This window comes from Trichosurus vulpecula, chromosome 5 (assembly GCF_011100635.1).
Source record: "Trichosurus vulpecula isolate mTriVul1 chromosome 5, mTriVul1.pri, whole genome shotgun sequence".
NCBI lineage: Eukaryota > Metazoa > Chordata > Mammalia > Diprotodontia > Phalangeridae > Trichosurus > Trichosurus vulpecula.
The window spans coordinates 157040877-157062866 of NC_050577.1; the positions used below are offsets into that span (position 1 = coordinate 157040877).

The window sequence follows — 21990 nt, forward strand, 5'->3', positions numbered from 1 at the left end:
GGTGAATGGAAGGAGGTACCTTGTGCATCTATGACTTTGGGGAGAAAACAAGGGACACAGGAGGATAAAAAAGAAAATATATAAATTAAATTATAAGCTTTTGCACAAAAGCTTAATGGAGCTATAATAAATGAAGCAATCACCTGGGGAGATATCTTTACATCAGATATTTCTGATAAAGTTCTTATGACTAAAGTAGGAAATGCAGCATGCTATAGGGGGGAAAAAAAGCCTGGTAGTCAAGACGACTTCTGTTCTAGTCTGGTTTCTAACACATACTATGTGACCCCAGGTAAGTCACTTAACCTCATTTTGACCTAGAGAACACTTTAAGATGATAAATTGCAGAGGAGGTATTGATCCATTTTGCTAAAGAGAATTCAAATTCATCCCAAGGAGTTAAAAACAAATCTTAAGACACAGATACAAAAAATTTATAGCACTTTTCATGGCAGCAAACACATAAACACAACCTTGAAGGAAAATGGTTGTCATTGATTCTGAAATGGCTGAACAAATTGTGATGCATGAATGTAATGGAATGCTATTTGCCATAAGAAATGAAAAAAATATGAAGAATTCAGAGTAACTTGGAAAGGCTTGTTTGAACTAATGTGGAGCATGGTATCCAGAACCAAGAAAACAATTTACATAGTGACTGCATTAATGTAAAGGAAAAAAACATTGAAAGACATCACAATTCTGATCAATGCCGTGACCAATCTTCACTTCAGAGGACTGGCAGTAAAATATGCCTCCCTTCTCTTGGCAGGAAAATAGTTCGGTAAATTTGAAGAAAGAGGCCTTAATTGGCAGACATGGTCAATGTTTTGATTTGTTTTGTTTAACTATATTTCTTTGTTGTAAGAGAGAGTTGTATGTTAGGAGAAATCGCTGAGAAGTGACAATGATATTAAAATATCAAAATTTATGATGATTGTTGTAATAAATAAATTAACTGAATTGGTTATGCTAGAGAAAGCCAAGGTCTCCTGTAGTCTTTTTAATATATTTGTTTATCTTATGTTTTTTTCTAAACTTGACAAGAAAAACCAAACATGAATATTTTCATATATATAGGAAAAAAGAAATTATCTACAGCTTATATTTTTCAAGTACATATTTACTCTGAATAGCACATCAGTTCCCAGGTTGTTTTGTTTGTCTTTGCTACCCTCTGAACCCCGGTTCAGATCTCCTCTGTCCTTTATTTTTTAATTTTTATTTTTTTGGCAATGTCTAAAATTCAGTTTTTTTTCATTCTTCTTATTTAGTCTATCATCTCTCTGTCAGAAGGTGGGTATCGTTCTTCATCACCGGTTCTCCAGAATTATGGTTGAACTTTGTATTGATCAGAGTTCTTAACCCTCTCAGAGTTTGTAATGTTTTTGGTATAGTCTAAATTATTCTCCTGGTTTTCTTCACTCCATTCTGTGCCAAGTCAAATAAGTTTTTTCAGGTCTCTCCAAAATCTCTTTCATCATTTTTTATAGAAATAATATTCTATTATATTCATGTACTATTCACCAAATAATGGACACTACCTTAGTTTACAGTTCTTTGACAACACAAAAAAAAGCTGCTATAAATATTTTTGTACATATAAGATATTTTACTTTTTTAAATCTCTTTTGGGGTATGACCTAGTGACACTATCACTGCCTCTTCATGTTATTATAGTTTAGTAACTTTCAGCTTAGCTTCAAATTGCTTTCCAGAATGTCTGTATCAATTCACTTCTCTACCAACAGTGTATCAATGTGCCTGTTTCCCTGTTGCCCCTTCAACATCTGTAATTTTTTTGTCAACTTTGCTAAATGTATGGGTATGAGTCGGAATTTTGGAGATGCTTTAATTTGTGTTTCACTAACTATTTGTTATTTTGAACTTTTAAAAATATGATTATAGATAGTTCGGATTTCATCCCTTGAGAATGGCCTGTTTATATGTTTTGGCCACTTATCATGTAGGATCTTCTCCAAATTTGCTTTAAATGTTTAATTGATGCCTCTTTCTTTTTTATTTATTTAGAAGAAATCGCACCCTTGAGCCTTCCTATTACCCCCCATTCTCCACCTCCTACCAAAAAAATTCCCATGTAACAAGTTAGCACAGTCAAGGAAAAGAAATCCATACAGTGGCAATTCCCAAAGACATATACCTAATTTTGCACTTCTAGTACAACAGTTATCAGTTTTCTATAGTCATAGTTGCTTTGATGAAAGTTTTTGAGTCTTTCAAAGTTGTTTTTATTTACAATGCTTTAGTCATATATATATACACATTGCTCTTCTTCTGCTCACCCAACTATGCATTAGCTTATAAAAATTTTCCAGGGGGTCTCTGAAATTGACCTCTTTGTCATTTTTTCTAGAGTGCAATAATACTCCATTAAATTCATATGCAAAATGAATTCAATCATTCCTTATTTGATGAGTATTCTATTAGTTTCTTATTCTTTGCTTCAGAAATTGCTCTATGATCTTGTGATATGTGCTGTTGTCTCTTTGATAAACTTTAATTTATTTTATCAATATTCATTAGAAATATTGCTCTGTTAACTTTCTTCTATGTTTTGACTCTCCTTAGATTTTGATCTCTTCTTGTTGGATTGTATTGGTAATAAAAGAAAAACTTATAATTAGTATTATTTATTTTATATCCTACTTTTTAACTGACTCATTTCAATTCAATCTTAGTTGACTCTTTAGGATTCTTTAAGTAAAGAATCATCTATAAAAAGCAATAAAATGTTTTCCTTATTAACTGTGTTCATTCTCTTGATTCATTTTTTTCATTATTTTTACTTTCCTCTGTTATCTCCTATTTATCCTATCTATAGCTTGCTTTGTATATATTTGTTCATATGCCATTAGATTGTAAGTTCCTTGAACACAAGAATTGTCTTTCACTTCTATTTGTACCCAAGCACTTCCCGGCACATAGTAGGCACTTAATTTATTTGATTGATTATTTTCTTTTATTATTGCTAGTGCTAAGAACTATAGTAAATAATACTGGTGAAAATAACAAGCTTGTCTTATCCTCGATTCTTGGAGCTAATACTAGCTTTTGCTTTTAGATAGATACTATTATCCCAGTGCTTTTTAATGTATTTAGTAGAAATTGGCATGGTATTTTGTGAAAAGTTTTTTTTCCTGTGTTTCTTGATAAAATAATATATTTTTGTTGTTTTTGTTTTTAATATCATCTAGAATGTCTATATTTTCCCAAACATTGATCCATCCCTGCATTTCTGATATACACCCAATCTGGCCACAGTATATGATCATTTTAATCTGTTTCTATAGCTTTGTACCTAATATGATATTCAATGTTTTTGTGTTGATATTAAGGATCTTGGTCTATATATTTTCTTCTTTTGCTTTGTTCCTCAAAGGTTTAGTTATCAAGAATATGTCTGAATTATAGAAGAAACTTTTTAGGATAGCTTATTTTTAAGCAATTTTTTTGGTAATATTAGGATTGTCCTGTGAATGGTTGAAGAATTCAGTTGTAGATCCACCTGGCGATTTTGGAGAAGGTGGAAAAGAGTTCATTTACGGCTTGCGCAATTTATTTTTCTAAGTTTAGGTTAATTAAATTCTCTATTTCATGTTTAGTTATTCTGTGTATCATATATATATATATTTATATATATATCTATATATACACATTTAAAATGCATCCATTCCATTTTTTAAATCAACTTTTTAGCATCGATAATCTTTTTTATCTTTTTAATTTATTTAATATATTTAGTTTTCAGAATTGATTTTCACAAAAATTTGAATTACAAATTTTCTCCCCATTTCTACCCTCCCCCCCACTCCAAGATGGTGTATATTCTGGTTGCCCTGTTCCCCAGTCAGCCCTCCCTTCTGTCACCCCACTCCCCTTCCATCCCCTTTTCCCTTCCTTTCTTGTAGGGCAAGATAAATTTCTACGCCCCATTGCCTGTGTATCTTATTTTCTAGTTGCATGCAAAAACTTTTTTTTTGTTTTTGAACATCTGTTTTTCAAACTTTGAGTTCCAAATTCTCTCCCCTCTTCCCTCCCCACCCACCCTCCTTAAGAAGTCAAGCAATTCAACGTAGGCCACATGCGTATCATTATGTAAAACCCTTCCACAATACTCATGTTGTGAAAGACTAACTATATTTTGCTCCTTCCTAACCTATCCCCCTTTATTGAATTTTCTCCCTTGACCCTATCGCTTTTCAAAAGTGTTTGTTTTTGATTACCTCCTCCCCCATCTGCCCTCCCTTCTATCATCCCCCCTTTTTTATCTCCTTCCTCCTTCTTTCCTGTGGGGTAAGATACCCAATTGAGTGTGTACAGTATTCCCTCCTCAGGTCAAATCTGATGAGAGCAAGATTCACTCATTCCCCCTCACCTGCCTTCTCTTCTCTTCCTACAGAACTGCTTTTTCTTGACACTTTTATGCAAGATAATTTACCCCATTCTATCTCTCCCTTTCTCCCTCTCTCAATATATTCCTCTCTCATCCCTTAATTTGATTTTATTTCTTTTAGATATCATCCCTTCATCTTCAACTCACCCTGTGCCCTCTCTCTCTCTCTCTATATATATATATAGATATAGATACACGTACATATATACACACATAAACACACACACACACACACACACACACACACACACACATATATATATATATACATGTATAGCATTGATTATCTTTAATCATTTCTTTTATTTTCTGTTTATTTATTGAGAATACTCTTTCATTTTGACATTTGGTAACTTGGTTGACATTCTTTTTAAAAAAATCAGAATAGCTAGAAATTTCTATTTTTAAAGGGTTTTTTGAAAAGGTCATATTTTTGAAAATCATTTTCATGTCATTTTTATGTGTAATTTTGGAAGATTTTTTAAAATTGCTGCTTTTGTATATTGTTTTTTAATAGTGTGACCAGTTCATTGATTGGCCCTTTCTCCCTTTTACTAATAAAAGTATATAGTGATATAAATTTTCCCCTAAGGACTACTTTTGTTGCATCCCAAAATTTTGGTATATCGTCTCACTGCTGTCATTTTATTTGATGAAATTATGTAGTGTTTCTACTATTTATTCTTAGACTCATCAATTCTTAAAAAATAAATTAATCTGCATTTAAAATTTGAGTCCTTTCTTCGAAGGCAATTTAATGATTATAATTTTAATGTGTTATGATCAGTAGAGGGTTCATAAGGTATTTCTTCTTTTTTTATTTGCTTATGTGATTTTTTTGTCATAGTACATCATAATGTTTTTTGTAAAGGTACCATGACCAAGAAACATGCACATATGAACACACACACACACACACACACACACACACTCCCACAGTTTTTTCATATTTGCATTCAGTAATTGCCAGAGTTCTAGGATATCTAACTTTTCTAAAATTGTATTCAAATCCTTGCTTATCTTTTTATTAAATTTGTCCCTTTCTAAGAGTGATATGCTGAAGTCCCGAAACATGCTCTCAATTTCTCCTTGTAATTCTATTAATCTTTCCTTTACATACATAGATGCTATACATTTTGGTCTATATATGTTAAGCGAGAATATTATTTCACTATATATGATGGCTTTGAGCATAAAGTAAACTCCCTCTTTCTCTCGTTTCAATATTTCTACTTCTACTGTTGCCTTGATTGAGAACATGATTATTATCCTGGCTTTTAAAAAAATTACCTGGATCATAATAAATTCTGATGAAGTATAATAAATTTTAATTATGTGTAAATCTTTATTTTTTCTAGTGTATTTCATATAAATAACCTTTTTAAAAAAAATTTGGGTTTCTAATCCATTCTTCCATTACCCTTCATTTTATGGGTGAGTTCATCTCATTCATATTCATTGTTATGACTATGAATTGTATCGTTCCCTCCATCATATCTTCTTATATAGTCATTCCTGATTAGTGTGAATAATGACTCCTATGAAGTAGACACATGCATTCAAATTCACACTATTCAAAGTTATAATTATGTAAAATATAATAAATTGTTCCAGCTCATTGGAAATATGCAATTTTAATTCAAATAATATGACCACATTTAGCTTCTGAAGCACAGAATTCATTATTCATACTAATTGGGATGTAGTTGTACATTTCCCCTTCTTTACTCCCCATTTGAAAGAAAGAGGATGGTGAAAACAAAGGAGTTTTCTTAACACTAGTGATGTATAATTAAAGAGCCTTTTCCCCCCACTAGACTGCCCCTTCTGTCTTATTTTTGCCCAGAACCAGATCACTGGTACTATGTTTATTTTTCTCATCTTACCCTCTTTATGACCTATCCTCTGTAGCTGATGTTTATTTGGCTTGAAACTATTTCTTCTCTGATTCTATCACCCCTCTAAAGTCCCATTTTCTCTATCTCTATTTTTACCTATTTCTCTGTTAAATGTGATGCTTTCACCAAACTTTTTGTGTATATTTTATGTATCTGTCCAGTTCAGATAAGAATGGGAGTCATGTTATATGCCCTCTCTAGAATTCTTCCTCCATTTGCATATACTTTTCTCACACAGCCCACTTTTGAAGCACAGTAAATTATACCCCACCTTTTCCTCATTTTTTCCCTGAGTGTATTCATTTTTCCACCCCTTTTGGAATTAGAGAATATGAGTTCAAATTATGACTGCCTTTCTCTCTTTTAAGACCATAAAACAAACGAACCAACAAAATACCCCTAGTTCTTCTGTTTTTCTTATTGAATTCCTTCTATGATTCTTGAACATATTAGGATTGTGAAGGGACACTTGTTTCTTCTCCCCTATGACGATACATATAATTCATATTATTTAGCTTCATCACATTGATCAAGTGTATTTACATTTCTACATTTCCTTTGATTCTATGTTTGCAATTCAAAGCTTCTACTCATTTCTGTTCTTTTCATTAATCATTCTTTGGACAGCAACGAGATCAAATCAGTCAATACTTAAAAGAAATTAACTTTGACTATTCATTGGAAGGACAAATACTAAAGCTGAAGATTAAATTTTTTGGCCACATAATGAGAAGACAGGACTCACTGGAAAAGATTCTGATGCTGGGAAAGATTGAAAGCAGGAGAAGGCGGGTGATGAGATGGAAAGACAATGTCATGGAAGCAACGAACATGAGCTTGGACAGACTTCAGGGGATAGTGGAGGACAGATGGGCTTGGTGTGCTATGGTCCATGGATTTATAAAGAGTTGGACATGACTAAACAACATATTTTTAAAGGTTCACTTTTCTACTGTAGCATATGAGTCTTAAAATTGCCATTTTATTTGTAAGTCTTTATCTTTTTCCTTTTACAATATTATATTCTAAGATGTTTCTCTAGTTATTGTAGTAATTACTAGATTTTGTGGGATACTGATTTTGAATCCTTAGTTTTTGAATTTTCTTCTGGTTGCTTGCAACATTTTTCTTTGACATAAAAGCTCTGGATTATGGCAAGAATGCTCCTGGGAATTTTCATTTGGGGAGATTATTTCAGGAGGTAATCAGTGGATTCTATTTTTCACTTTATTCACTTTTCACTTTTCTCTCTGGCTCTAGTAAAAATATTGTTTTAAATTATAATTTCTTGAAATTTGGTATCCTGGTTTTTTAAAAAAAAAATTGGTCATGGATTGCAGTTGAGTCTGATGATTCATAAAGTATATCTCCTGACCTGTTTTCCAAGTTAGTTTTTTTGAAAGTAGATATCTTACATTTTCATCCATCATTTTAAACTTTTTTTCTGGTATTTATTGCTCTTTCTTATAGTCACTGATTTCTGTTTGTTCTATTTTATTTCTCAGGGAATCCAATATTTGGGCAAGATTTACCACATTTTTTACTATGCCATTTTTCTTCCTTCTTTTCTTTCCTCCAGAGCTTTTATTTCATTTTTAATCTCTTGTTTCATTTCTTCCAGATATTCATGCAGAAATTTTTGGAGTTTCTTTGGCACTATTTTCATGGAATCCATTACCTGGGGAAAGTTTTCTACCTCCTGACGTAAGCCAGTCATTAGCCTTATTATTTATTAATCCTGAGATCGTTCATTTATATTTTGCTTTTTCCTATTGCTTCATTACTTCCTGATGTTTTTGTAATTCTTATGACCAAGTCACTTCTTTTTCCTCTTAAGCTCTACTTGAAGTTCTGAACTTGCTCATTTCTTCCAGGTTTACCTCCAGTTAATTCTTTATCCAGAGTATTTCTTTATAGAGTTTGTCTTCTTCTGTTTACTCAGATGTCTCTTTTCAGTTTCTAATTTGAGCTTTTGTACCAAAGTTAGTTTCCATCTCTCTCTTACATTTTTGGATGGAGTATTCATTCCCTACTTGTTCCTTATCTCAATTCCAAGGTCTTGCCATTGACTTTCACTTCTCTGAATATGTCCGCATTCAGAGCACTATGGAACTTTAGTATTTCTGCTCAATGTTCCGTAGTTAGCTGTCTCCAGTCAGGGATATGCATTTGACATCTTTGCTCCATTGTGGCCTCCTTGTTACAGGTGTTTAGGCAAGATTCTGCCTCAAAACCTAGGGTTTCCTAGTTTGGTTGCAGCTATAGGCTTTTGTCCCTACTGCGGCATCCCTAATCAAGATATATGTCCTTCTGTTCCAAAAGGGTCTTCCCTGATCCAGATGTTTTTATGGGTTTTTGTCCCACCAGGGTATCCCTGTACCACGTGCTGTTATGGATTTCAGAATTCTTCACCTGGGCTTATTTGGACTTTCCAAAACCTTCCAGTGCCTTCCTTTTGCCTGTAATTTTTGAAGTTCTAGCCTGGATATTGATGTTGCTCTTCAGATTTCTTGATCATTATTCTATCTGGTTTGTTTGTTGGTTTTTTTCTTCTTAGATCACTGCTCTAACATATTTGAGAGAGCTGGGCTCCTCTATTAGCTTTCATACCACTGCCTTAGTCCAAAGTTCCTTCCAGTTTTGTTTTGTTTTTAAGGAAAAAAATCATTGAACTCGATTGGATAAACATTTAGGAAATACTGTGTACAAGATACCATGGTTGGTGCTAGATTCATAAAGATAATAACTAAAAGCTTTGCCCTCAAAGAGTTTACATTCTACTGGTGTGATCCAACATGCATATAAGTAAATAAATATAAAGCATATAGAAAAGACTAGGTAAAATTACTACACAAAGAAAGTTAAGTAGAACTGCTACAAATTTATAAGAACAAGTGTCATTCTCCAATAGATAATTGGTCAAGGAATATAAACTAGCAGTTTTCAAGAGAATAAGCACAAATTATCAACACCAACTTTGAAAGTATTCAAAATCATTAATAATCAGAGAAATGCAACTTAAAACAACTATTAGGTAACATCTTGCACTCTGAAAAATGGCAAATATGATTAAAAGATGACACAATTCAATGTTGTTGAGAATTCAGGAAAATAGGCATACAGTTCACTGTAGTTGAAATTGCATTGACTATTTCGCAAAGCAATAGTGGGATGTATAATAAACACTACCAAAAATGTATGCCTTTTTACTCAGATATCACATTTTAGGCTTATATCCTGAGCAGGGTAGTAATGGGAGGAAAAGGCTCTTCTCTACAAAAAAAAATATTTCTCATGGCTGTTGGTAATAGCAAAAAATATCAAAAACAAACTATGTACCCAACAGTTGAGGAATGAATAAACAAACTCTACTACTCGAATATAGATTCACATAATTGAAAGGGATCTCAAAGTCCATGTTATCCCTCACATTGTAAACTAGAATTACTAAAACATTCTCAAATGTCAGGCATGAAGCTAATGATTAAAGACTTCTACTGAGGGGAATCTAACTATCCCCAAAGCAGCCAATTCCACTTCAGAGTATTTCTAATTATTAGGAAGTATTTCCTTACAGCAAGTTTGGCTCTTTGTAGCTTCTACGTGCTGCCCTTTGGTGTACAAGCAGAATGCAAGCCTAATTCCTCCTCCATATGACAATCCTTCAAATGCTTCAAGAGGGTTCACATATCTTCTGGAGAAGGGAGCTAAGTATTCTTTTTTCCAGGCTAAACATTCAGTCCCTTCAATGAATCTCATATGGCATTAATGCAGTGCCTTTAATGTTTATCTTGCTGTAAGGAATAACAAATATGAGGAATATGAAGAAATATGTAAAGACAAATGATATGAAATGATGCAGAGTGAAAAAAATCATAACCAAAAGATCATTATATACAATGACTTCAGCTATTTAAAAGGAATCTATGCCAAACAGTTGCAAGGCAAGGGGTAAATGCGCTACAGTGATAAATCCTTATTAAAGGACACTTTTTTAGTTCAATGGCAAATAACAGAAAGGTAAAATATATGGTATATGTGGTTATTTGGTTCTTTTTCAGTCGAAACATTTAAAAATACTGCTCTTAATTGTGCATGGAAACTAGATTTGTGTGTGTTCTTGTTTTTTTGTTTATGCTATAATTAGTGTTGTTTGGGGAAAATAAGTAAATATTTTAAAAATTATTTTTAAAAAGGAATGTAAGGATTCTGAAAGATAGACACAAGGAGGAAGCACATATCTAGCCTGCTAACAGATAGGTGACCAACACATTCACTGCTCTGCCATTTTTTTCCAACTTGCCTGGTAGCAGCCTGTATTTCTTCCCTTTTTATAATCAGTTTCATTCTGAAGGGGTTAGGGGACTTTGCCAACACTCTCTCTAAAGTGGAAGTACAAATAACTTAGTTGTCTTTATTATTTTTAGATTCTGAATATTTAACAGAAATAGTTTAAAAGCATATAACAAACTTACCAGGGTCCAAACCAAACACAGTCTGTTGAGTTTTAAAAGAATAGGTGATGTTGCTATCTTCATCTCGATCTGTAGCTTTTGCTCTTGCTATAATATCTCCAACAGATTTCTTCTCAGTCACATTAATGGAATTGAAAGGAAATGATCTAAACCAAAGAAAATCATTTGCTGGTGAATGAAAAATGTTGAGGATGCAAGTTCAGGCACACACATTTGCCAAGTTACGGAGGTCTGCAAAACCTCATTGAGATTTGTGATGATACCACCCTCCTTTTTTCTGGTATTTAAACTTCTTCAAAAACTATTCAAGTGCTTGAGAAAATCCATCTGTGGTACAAGGTTACTTTATTTTTTGTAGGTGCATTAACTCTTCCAAACCATTTAGTCTCTGGCTATGTTAACATGACATCAAATAGCTAGATGAAAATGTAAAATGCCAGAGAAATATTCAAGTAGTTTGGATATGAGATATGTTTGTTTATATATATGCACACATACAAATATATAGAGTTTTGCGAGTCTTAAAGCACTATACAAATATGTTATTAACATAATTACAAAACAACAAACATTTAATTTTTATAACATTCAACAATTCAATCAGTGTCTTAGTTTTCATCTGGATTTCTGGCATCATATAGACAAATCCAAATTAACAACTTACTAGAGCAAACGGTCAGTGCAATTTTTCTCTCTTAAAATGCCCTGTCTGGCCGCTCCATCTATGCAAATCCTTCTCATTCTTCAAGGCTCCGATGAAGGTCAATCTCTTTTAGGTAACGTCTTTCACTACTACCACCCACAATGATTACCCTACAAACACAACTTTTATTGTAGGCACCACTAATTGGCCATTTAATAATATACTGCTACAGCTCATGTATTGTTGACTTGCACAAAATTTGGCGAAGCAAAGTAGTTTAATGAATAGAGGATTAACTTCAGAGTCAAGAAGACCTTAGGTCTAGCCCTGTTTCTAAAACATACTGCTTTGAGGACCATGGCAGTCATTTAACTTTTCATTGCCTTAGGCAATTCACACAGGATCCAGCAAACTACAGCTTGTTTAGCCCTTCAAATTTTTGTATGGCTGAGAACTAAGAATGGTTTTATATTTTAATATAACATAATTACCAGATCTCTGCTCAAAGACCAAGTTACTAATAAACTGTCATTATGCAAAGGTGAAGGGAATTTTCACAAAGGAAGTCTGATGATACCACAGACCTGGAGATTATATAAACATATCATAGATACATACATACATATAATTTAATTCATTTTTATTTAACTTTTACGTGGGTATATCTGCTATTCTTGAGCAGAGGATAAGTTATAGTTATACTGTGTCATTTTTTATTCCCCAAAGTACTCAGCACAATATAAGTATCCAAAAATATTTATTGAATTAATACAGATTTACTCTGAGGAGTTCAAAGAATCATGGATTGAGAACTAGAAGGGGTTTTGGACATCAATAAGACCAGTCCCAGGAATAGAGAGGATAGGTGGGATCTGAATGCAGCTCTTCCTTACTCTAAGACCAGAATTCTCTCCACCATTCCTTGATCTCTCTATAATTACTGAAACCACCATAAAGGCATACTAGTTCAGAACTCCATAGCCAAAGTAAGGTATTATGTTGAGATAATAATTGCTTAATTGAGCCAATCTTTTCTTTCTTCTGCAGCTTAGGAGTATAGTCTGGGTTACCTGAGGCAGATTATTTAAACTTTCTAAATTTTCCTTTTATTATCCTCAACCCAAAAAATGTTTCATTTGCTTTCAACTCCTTCTAAGAAACAGTCATTACATGCCTACTATATTCCTTTTGGTGCAGAAAATACAGAGACAAAAACGAAAGCAGTTGTTCCCTCAAGAATTTTGCATTCCATTGGACAAGGGAGATGCAACCTGGATGACCACCAATAAGAAATTCCTTCTTTCCCATGAATACATTTATAACACAATAACATGTAATAATAACTATTTTAAGTAATCAGTTAATAATGTTGAAATATGATCATTACTTAATCTTGTAAAAATTAAAAGGAAGTAGATGTTCTTACTCAAATTGAGGCTTCTCATCATTTACATTTCTGATCATGATGGTTAGTGTTCCTTGGCAGAACAGACCTGTTGTGTCTGTTGCCCTTAGTGAAAGTTGGAATACCTGTTTTTAAAAAAATGAAAACTCTTTAGGAAAAACTGGTAATGTATAAATTTGTTAGGGGTTTTTCATCTATCAGAAATCAGTTGTGTCACAATTTCTGCAGCTGCCTTTTCAGTCAGCTCTGCCCTTTTGCACTTTTGGACAGTTGAAAGAAATACAACCATTCTCTTCTAAATGTAGTTAACTTGGTTAGTTATAAATTTCAGACTCACCTAATTTGATACACCATTAAATTTCACTCAAAGATCTGTATGCCTTGGCAGTATGCCCTGAAAAGAGATGAAACTGGACAAGAAAGGGAATGAATTCCAGATTCAGTCATAAACTCAAACTAGTCTGTGTTCAAACGATTGGCAAAGCAGAATGGTTGATGTCAACTGCCACAGAGAGGCCAGCTTTATGAGGAGACAGAACAGGTGGTCACCTATGTGATATGATTTGAGAAGTTCTAAGAAGTTCCACTCCCTCCGTAATATCTTCACCATTAGCCTATTACAATCCTCAAAATTCTAAGGATTGTAGGATTATTTCTTTGCATTAGAAAGGATTCCTTCAAGTGTGTTCTTTTTTGAAGTGTAAATTCATTAAGAGTAGCACACTGAGACATTCTCACCTTAAGATAAATTAGTCTATCAGTTATTTTTTCCCTTGAAAATAAAACTAAGGTCATTGTTTTCTTCTCACAAAACACAGCTTCCTTTCCTTTCATTGCCAAAATCTCTAACTCCTAGATGGAGAAATCTAAACCACTCATGCCCATTTTTTTTCCATTCATTCTCTTAATCTAGTATGCTCTAGCTTCTGAACACTAATGAAATTGCTTTTTTAAATGTTACCAAATATCTTATTGGCCAGATTCAACATTCTCTGCAACAAAACATTAAGTACCACCAACTAATTGAAATTCTCTGAATATACTTATTCAATTAGTAAGCTCATCTATGACTAGAGCTATACACAGCACTACTGTGTAGATATCTCACAAGTATCTATCTTTGGCATTGTCCTTTCACCAGCACTCAAGTTCTATATCTTAAATTGCCTATAATAACACTTTTTAAGTTTAGATATCTTGCCATCATCCCAAAATTAACATGAATGAACTGAATTCAGCATGCATCTACAAAATCAGTTCTCTGCCTTTTCCTCTGAATGTCTCATCCCTTGAGACATAAGAAGAATGGAAGATAGACTCTCAGATAAATGCAGTTTTAAACAGTCAATATCACCAGTAGCAGTCTGAACTAATACCCCAATTTCTTGTCATTTACAACAGTAGCACAGTCTAGAGGCCTCCCTAACCAGAGATATCTACTATTTAAGGAACACAGCAAAGAGACGTATCTCCTTTGTGCCAATAGTAAATGGGATACTATGGAAACTCAAAGAATAGGATAAGTATAGTGGGAGTAGGGTGGGAGAAAGGGGTCACAATCAATGAAGGGAAAATATCAGTTTTGCGACCGCTTCCACAAACATCCAGGCAGCAAAGGATCAGGGTTCCTACTCTACAATAACCACTTTTAGTTGGAAGATTCTGAAAATCATGATAATCAATACCACTATCTTGGAAGATGGCTAAATACAATCCCCCGCATCAGACTCATGGTGTTTGTTCTTATAGACTAAAGGACAGCAACTGAGGAAAATAAGTTGTAGCTATACTCCTTGTGTGCTCCTTGCTTTTCTTCTTTCACATGTTTATTGCCCTTATATTCTCTTACTTTTTTAAAAATAACAGTATGGTTCCAACAACTGACTAAATCTTCTGTATGAGGACTTGTTTAATTAATAGAATTATTCATCACCAGTAATATAGCTACAAGGTGATGAAATTTTTGGCCATGGCAACTCAAGATTCAAAGGGAAACAAACGATGGCCCTCAATACTATGATTCCACAGTGATCACGATAGAATAATGGAAAGGGAGGCAGAAAGTCATAAGAAGTACATAGTCCTAGGATAAACTAGAAACGTTAACTGTTGATAGTCTAAATACGAACTTTTCTGAACATGAATCAATGCATGGACATGCTGTTGAAAGAACTCAGTCATATCAATATTGATACCCATTACGGTTATAATAAATTCAAGTAAAAGACAATATAGGTTGCAATGGAATGGAACTATGGCCCTCCTGTTTGGAGACGGGAACAACTGATCTGCAGATTGGAATAAAACAAGGAAACAAATAACAGCAAAAATAATTGCAGTCTCTACATCAAGATTGACCGCAAAGGATGAACAGGTAGAAAAATTAGAAGGAGAACTTGAGACCTTCCATATTGATATTAATGGAATGATAGGCTCAGGGGAAGACAGCTATACAAATGTTGAAAAAAACAGGTCAAGTTTAAGAAACAAAGAGAGACTAACATCTTGTAAACATTATGGAAGCATATCTTTGCATCATGATTTTTTTTTGTGGAAGAAAATGACAAGCAGCAAATATCATTACAATTAATAAAACTATTTTTGCAGAGAAAAATGATAATTACTGATATGGGAGCAGTATCAGAATCAGTTGTCTCTGTGCAAGCAAATCATCTACTAGTTAGAACAAAGAATTTAAATCCAAATCTAATTAAAAGAGATAAAGGTGAAATAAAGATACTACATAAAAGTATTATGTATATATATATATTTATATTTTATATTTATATAGTAAATATATTTTATATATGTAAATATATATATAAAAGCTTTAATGTGACCCATTCAAAATGAGTCATCAATATGATAAGATGAGAAATGAAAAGAATGGGTAAATGAAAAAGCATTTATTGATCATTTACAATGAGGCTGTGTTTTAATAATGTTTTATTACCTTTTTGCTGCAAAAAAAGTCCATAAGCAAGGTTAACCAGCAAACACTTGATTTCCTTGCCAAGTACAGAGGCATGATATATATATGTGTGTGTGTGTGTGTGTGTGTGTTTGTGTGTGTGTGTGTGTGTGTATACATATATATGGGCAATTATATATATATTATATACATATATAAGGGCAATTTCAAAGACAAATTCATTGATAAAACACTATGATGGAAGTTGGTAGAAGATTACAAACAGTATCACCTCATTAAACAGTGAAAATTAATGGAAGCAAAACCAAGTTTAAGACATCCATCTAACTACATCATCCCATAAGGAGTCATAGATGAAACTGGAAAGAGGACAAAAAGTAGGTACAAAATGAAACAGACTTGTCACTATTTCTATCACAATCTGTTTTGATTCCTGACAGTATAACCACCACTTTTGGACGCTCACTTCTTAGTCCCTGGTGTACTGTGATATGTCTAAGTCAAAATGAATGGCACTTGAGAAAATGAAATTAGGAAGAGCAGCTGGACCAAAGTCTCTAAATCCTGAGGAAATCCTTGCTAAAAGTTAAACAAGCTTAAAAACATTGACTGATCATTTTGTATGATATCTTAGGGAGCTGATATTAATACTCTGAAAAGGTTAAAAAAAAGTACTTCATGATCCATCAATAATCCTTCACTCAAATATACATGATACCTTCATGAAACTGATCAGTATGCATACCTTGGAATTATTTGTGTCTCCAAAACTCAGCTCAAGTAGTATCTTCTTCCTGAAGCCTTTCCTGTTTCCCATGCTGCTGCTGGCCTCCCTCCCAAAATACCTTGCCCTTAATTTGAATACATTCTGCATATACTTATATAAGAAGTATATACTGTGTTTCCTGATACAATATAAGCTCATTGAGGGCAAAATTATTTCATGTTTGTTTTTTTGTAAACCCAGTATCTAGCACAATGTCTGACACGTGCTATAGACAACTATTGTGAAATACTTTAATATATCTAGGTGGTATAGTGAACACAGTGCTGGGCCTAGTATCAGCAAGAGCTGGGTTCAAATTCACTTCAGATATATATTAGCTATGGGACCCTTAGTAAGTCACTTAAACTCTGCTTCAGTTTTCTCAACTGCAAAGCGGAGATAATAATAGTACCTAGACCACAGCACTGTTTCAAGGATTAAATGAGATAATATGTGAAAAGCACTTAGCACAGTGCCTAAAACAAAGTAGGTGCTTCATAAATGCTTATTCCTTTTTCCTTCTCCCATCTGCTGATTAACTGAATAAATGATCATGATGGCAAACTTGATGAAAAGGGATCCATGAGACTTTGGCAGACACCAGACTGTATCATTGTGAAAGATGAAGAGAATTTAAGGTCTTGCTGTATTTATTTTTGATTGATTACTACAAAAGCTACCCAGCTATCCTCTTTTCTTTCAGTCCATGCCCTTTCCCATGGACATCTTGCTTACTATTGCCAGATTATATTCTTAGGCCATCATCTACTGGAATGTGAAAAAGAAGACCTGGGTGTTACTCCTGTTCTACCACTAATCAGTTTATATATCTTTGAGGAGGTTACAAGACTGTTCTAGGCCCCTGTTTCCTCATGTTATACAATAAAGGGCTTGAAATAGAGGATTATTAAGCATTTAAAATTCTCTGACTTTAAAATTCTCCCACTCTGAAGCTCTGACTCCAAAGCCAGCAAACTTTTCACTGTATGTTAGTACTCCCCTTAATAAGGCTTGGATATTAAGTAGATGAATAATTATATTAGTCATCTGTGTATATTATCTAATTTTTTAAATAAATGTTTCTTCTTTGAAGTTCACTTTTTTTTAAAAAAAGAAGGGAACAGATCTAAATAATCTTTAAAGCTTCATGACAGAAGAATATTTTTGTTAAAAGTAAAGGAAACCAAACAATGTTATTTTTTAATTACATGATATCCTGCATCAAAGTCCAGGGATTCTTCAGATCTCAGACTAACAATACCAGTCACAGGATCCACACCAAAGCAGTTTGCTCCATTCTTGGGTCCAGAAGACTGTGTTTCAATTGAATACTATAAAAGAAAAAGTGTATTACTCACCATCAAAGGAATGGAAGAGCACTGAATCATATGTTGCTCCAGCGACTGAGGATTATTTAGACAATATTAGTTTCAAACTGATTAATTTCAGTCTTTAGTTAGTTTGCTTAGTTAGTTAATAGAGCTACAAGCTTATATTATTTTGAGAGGTATAATGAGAGGAAACTCCTCTTATCAATGAAGTTTTTCAACACAATTAAAATGCTTTCAAGTTTTTAGAAATTGACATCATGTCTGGAACAAGTTACTATTACTTTTGTCAAAGTCTCTATCCAAAAACATTTTGAATTAGTATAAAAGAAATTCAGAGTGGGAAAGTTTAAGTCCAATTTCCTACTGATTTGTGAATCCCCTTTACAACATCCGAGAAAATGGCCATTCGGTTTCTGAATGAACACTTACAATGTCAGGTTTTTTAACTACCTTAGAAAACAAACTATTCAATTTTTTGATGCCTCAAATTGTTGGGAAGCTCTTCCTTATAGTGAGGCGAAATCCTGATTCTACCCTGTGAAGCCACACTGGATAAATTTAATCCCTCTTCCATACAACAGTGCTACCTACACACTAATGCCAAAAGAGATGAGATTGGGTACAAAAACTCGGGCTATTTTTAAACAGCTTAAGTTTAAATATCAAGATAGTTTAAGTTTCAAGAATTAAAATGGTAACATGACAATGAGAGCAGGAATATAATTCAATTTTAAATTTTCATAAACGCATAACAGAAGAGGATAGCACAAGTTGAGCCACCGTCAGAGTCAAAAGACCTAGTTTTAAGTCTCATCTTTGTCACTTCTTGTTTAAGTGACACTTAACAAGCCAATTAATATCTCTGTTCCCCAGGCAAGATTAGATTGCATTGAAAATGATGAAAACCTGCATTGGTATGAGGAGTTTCTTCACCAAGACTGCTCTCCACTGAAAAAAAATACCAGATCAAGACTTCCTCCATAAACTGCACTCCCACCCCAACATATAGACTTATCTAGATCATATATAACTCTTCACCCTTCTCTCTAAGACATTTCTTTACTGCTTAGCTCCCACCTCCTAAAATGCCAAATGATCAATCAATTCATGCTGCTCTAGTAAATGTTTAATGCAAAAGGAAGGTATACTGAATCTGTAGCTGACAACCTCTATTCTAATCCCTTTTCTGATGTTGACTTAGGCAAATCATTTAACCTGCTGGAGCCTCAGTTTTCTCTACCGTAAATGAGGGGATGAACTAGGTAGCTTCTGGGATCCCCTACAATTTTAGGTCAATGATCCTAAGAGTAAGCTTTTTTGTTTGTTTTTCAAAATCACAGGAATCGGACTGGCATGAGAATCAATTTAGATGGTATATGTAAAGCACTTTGCAACCCTTAAAGCAATATATTTATTGTCACCTTAAAGCTATTTTTGCTATCAAGTAATTTTATTCCATTTAATCTCTTAATTTTATTTAACAAAAATGATGTCCTTCAATATGGGAGCTAATTTCCAGGGCACTATCCTTCTCCAAGAAATTAAAGGATTGATTTAAAAAAAGTATACTGATAAATCTAAAAGCATTATGGAATAATGGATAGAAAGATGGCCCCAAAATCAGAATGACCTAGGTTCATGTCCCACCTCTCACACATAATAGCTATGTGACGCTGGGAAAGTCATTTAACTTCTTATTGACCCAAGCAATTCTCTATGACTATTAATTTGCAGAGAAGATGCCAACAAGCTTGTATGTTTCCTTATCCAGGATTTCCGAAGACCAATTAAATAACAGAACCAATTCTTATCCTATCCTGACAAAATTATTATCAGACAGGTCTTAAATATTTGAAACCTTGGTAACATTTATGTATGACCAAGTACGTTTAATATTTCTTTTAAGTCAGAAAATGGGTCCACATTTAGATATGTTTAAAGGAAACTACAAGGATTGTTAAGAACCTGTTATAGAATGGTCCAGATAGTCACATAGCTAGTTAGTGCAAAGCTAGTAATAGAACTTAGGATTCACAACTCTGAAAAAGTTTATTTTTGTATCTTTATAATGCCCAGTGAATATGCCTTTACTCTTCACACTATGGATATTATAAAAACACTAGTATCTTACTATTTCTATGGGTGCTGAAAATGAACATATATGAGAAAGTATATATTTCCTAGTCTGATATAGCCTGAAGACCATCTGTGACAGTGTTCTAATAGAGGAGTTTTCCTTCCCAAGCCTCTATAAGATTTTACAATGATGAATTATGAGATACTCAAGTACATAACTATAAGACATTTGGTAAACAGTAAATGGAGTCATCACTGATAATATACCTGTGGTCATAATAAAAAATAATAAATTAATAATAATAAATGAGACAATTAAAATTCTAGAAATGGAATGGGAAAGGCAAGGTCCCTATTTTGCCTCAGCATTAAACTGTTTTGTTTTTCATATTTGGAAAGACAATTATACCACTTCCTTCAAAACATCCAGAAAATGTTATCTTCTAATATTGTTTCTTCCTAAGTTAGCACAGAAAGTAGAAAAAGAGTCTCACTCTGCTCTCCTCATTTTACAATCTCAGCAGATTCATAACACACACTTTATTGGCTTATCACTTTCATGAACTAAATCTTTTCAAATTGAATGCTGCTGACCAGAAGTGCAGACTAAGGACTTCATACTTAAAGAATAGTTGGAGCTTTGCAATTCATCTTTTAAAATACCATTGAGGTAAAGTACTATATTTGAGCTGCATAACCTAGTTCTCATAACATGACTCATATGTACGGTACCTTTAATCTACCATTATCTGCAAAGTCTTCATCTGTGGCCATCACTCTGTAGATGGACTGAAATAATGGATAATTCTCATCAATTGCTACAGTAGCTGTAAAGCAAAAATAAATAGCTATTATTAAATTTTTCATAATGTACACTTGGTAGCACTATAAGAAACAATATTTTTTTAATTCCAATTTCGAGTTCACTTAACTTTTAAAAATTTTTTTAAAAAACAGATTTTTAAAGATATCTTAGATATTCATTTAATTGATTACATTTACATTTTTAGATTGTCTTTTAAAATTTCTAGAAGAGGTATAAAAATAATGTTTTTTAAAAGTTCCTTTGATATTACTATTCTCCCATTCCCCCAGGCTCACAACCTAGGTGTCATCCTATATCTCACCTCCTATACCCAGTCTGTTGCCAAAGCCTGTTGATTTCTCTTTTGCAAAATTTGTCTGAAATGCCTCCTTCTCTGCCCTGATAGTGTCACCACCCTGGTACAGGTCCTCGTCTCCATATGCCTGGACTGTTACAGTACCCTGCTGGCTTGTCTCTCTTCCTCAAATCTGCCCCTCCCCTCCAACCCCATTCAATCCATCCTCAGTTCATTCAGCTTCCAGAGAGATGTTCCTTAAACACAGGTCCCACTATGTCACCAAGTCATCTATTGAGTATGTCCATTTAATAAACTCTAGTGGCTCTCTGTCCAGGATCAAATACAAAATCCTCTGCCATTCAAGTCCCTTTATAAAGTGATCCCTTTCTTCCTTCATTCTTCTTACTGTACCTTCCCCCCACCCAAGTTTTTTTCAATCTTGGTCTACCTTTTTATCTTGATCTTTTGGTTTTCCTGGCTTCCTTCAAATTCCAGATAAAATCTAACTATGATACAAATCTTTCCCCTAAATAGAGTGATAGATAGAAAGGTGTGTGTGTGTGTGTGTGTGTGTGTGTGTGTGTGTGTGTGTGTGTAATTTGAGCCTCAGAATACTCTGTGAAGTAGGTTCTATTTTTGTTCCCATTTTCAGATGATGAAACTGAGGTTTAGAGAGGTTAAGTGACTTGCTCAGAGTCTCACAGCTATTAAGTGCCTAGTGAAGGAATTAAACCTAATCTTATTCCAAGTTCAGCAATTTATTCACAGTCCCAAGCTTGAAACTAATTACTATTCTACAGAAAAGTGAGAAACCAAATTAAAGTAATTCAACAAAGACTATCCTTATCTCCTACTATTGACAGAAATATGGTCTCAAGTGAGAAAGAAAAAAAAGAAAGAAGAAAATAAGCAGCAGAAGAAATGTTCCTAAAACAAATGTAATAAAT

General features: G+C 33.6%; 1 protein-coding gene across 1 annotated transcript in view; it reads right to left on the reverse strand.

Moving 5' to 3' along the window:
• The window catches only part of LOC118851098 (cadherin-related family member 3-like), a 132098-nt gene that overhangs the window by 105941 nt on the left and 4167 nt on the right, over positions 1-21990 (reverse strand). Inside the window, exons 4-7 of the mRNA XM_036760650.1 lie at positions 20673-20767; positions 17742-17864; positions 12857-12960; positions 10788-10933 (exon numbers count right to left, since the gene is read on the reverse strand). Of these exons, the coding sequence (XP_036616545.1) occupies positions 10788-10933; positions 12857-12960; positions 17742-17864; positions 20673-20767 (468 nt within the window). The remainder of the gene's footprint in view (positions 1-10787; positions 10934-12856; positions 12961-17741; positions 17865-20672; positions 20768-21990) is intronic.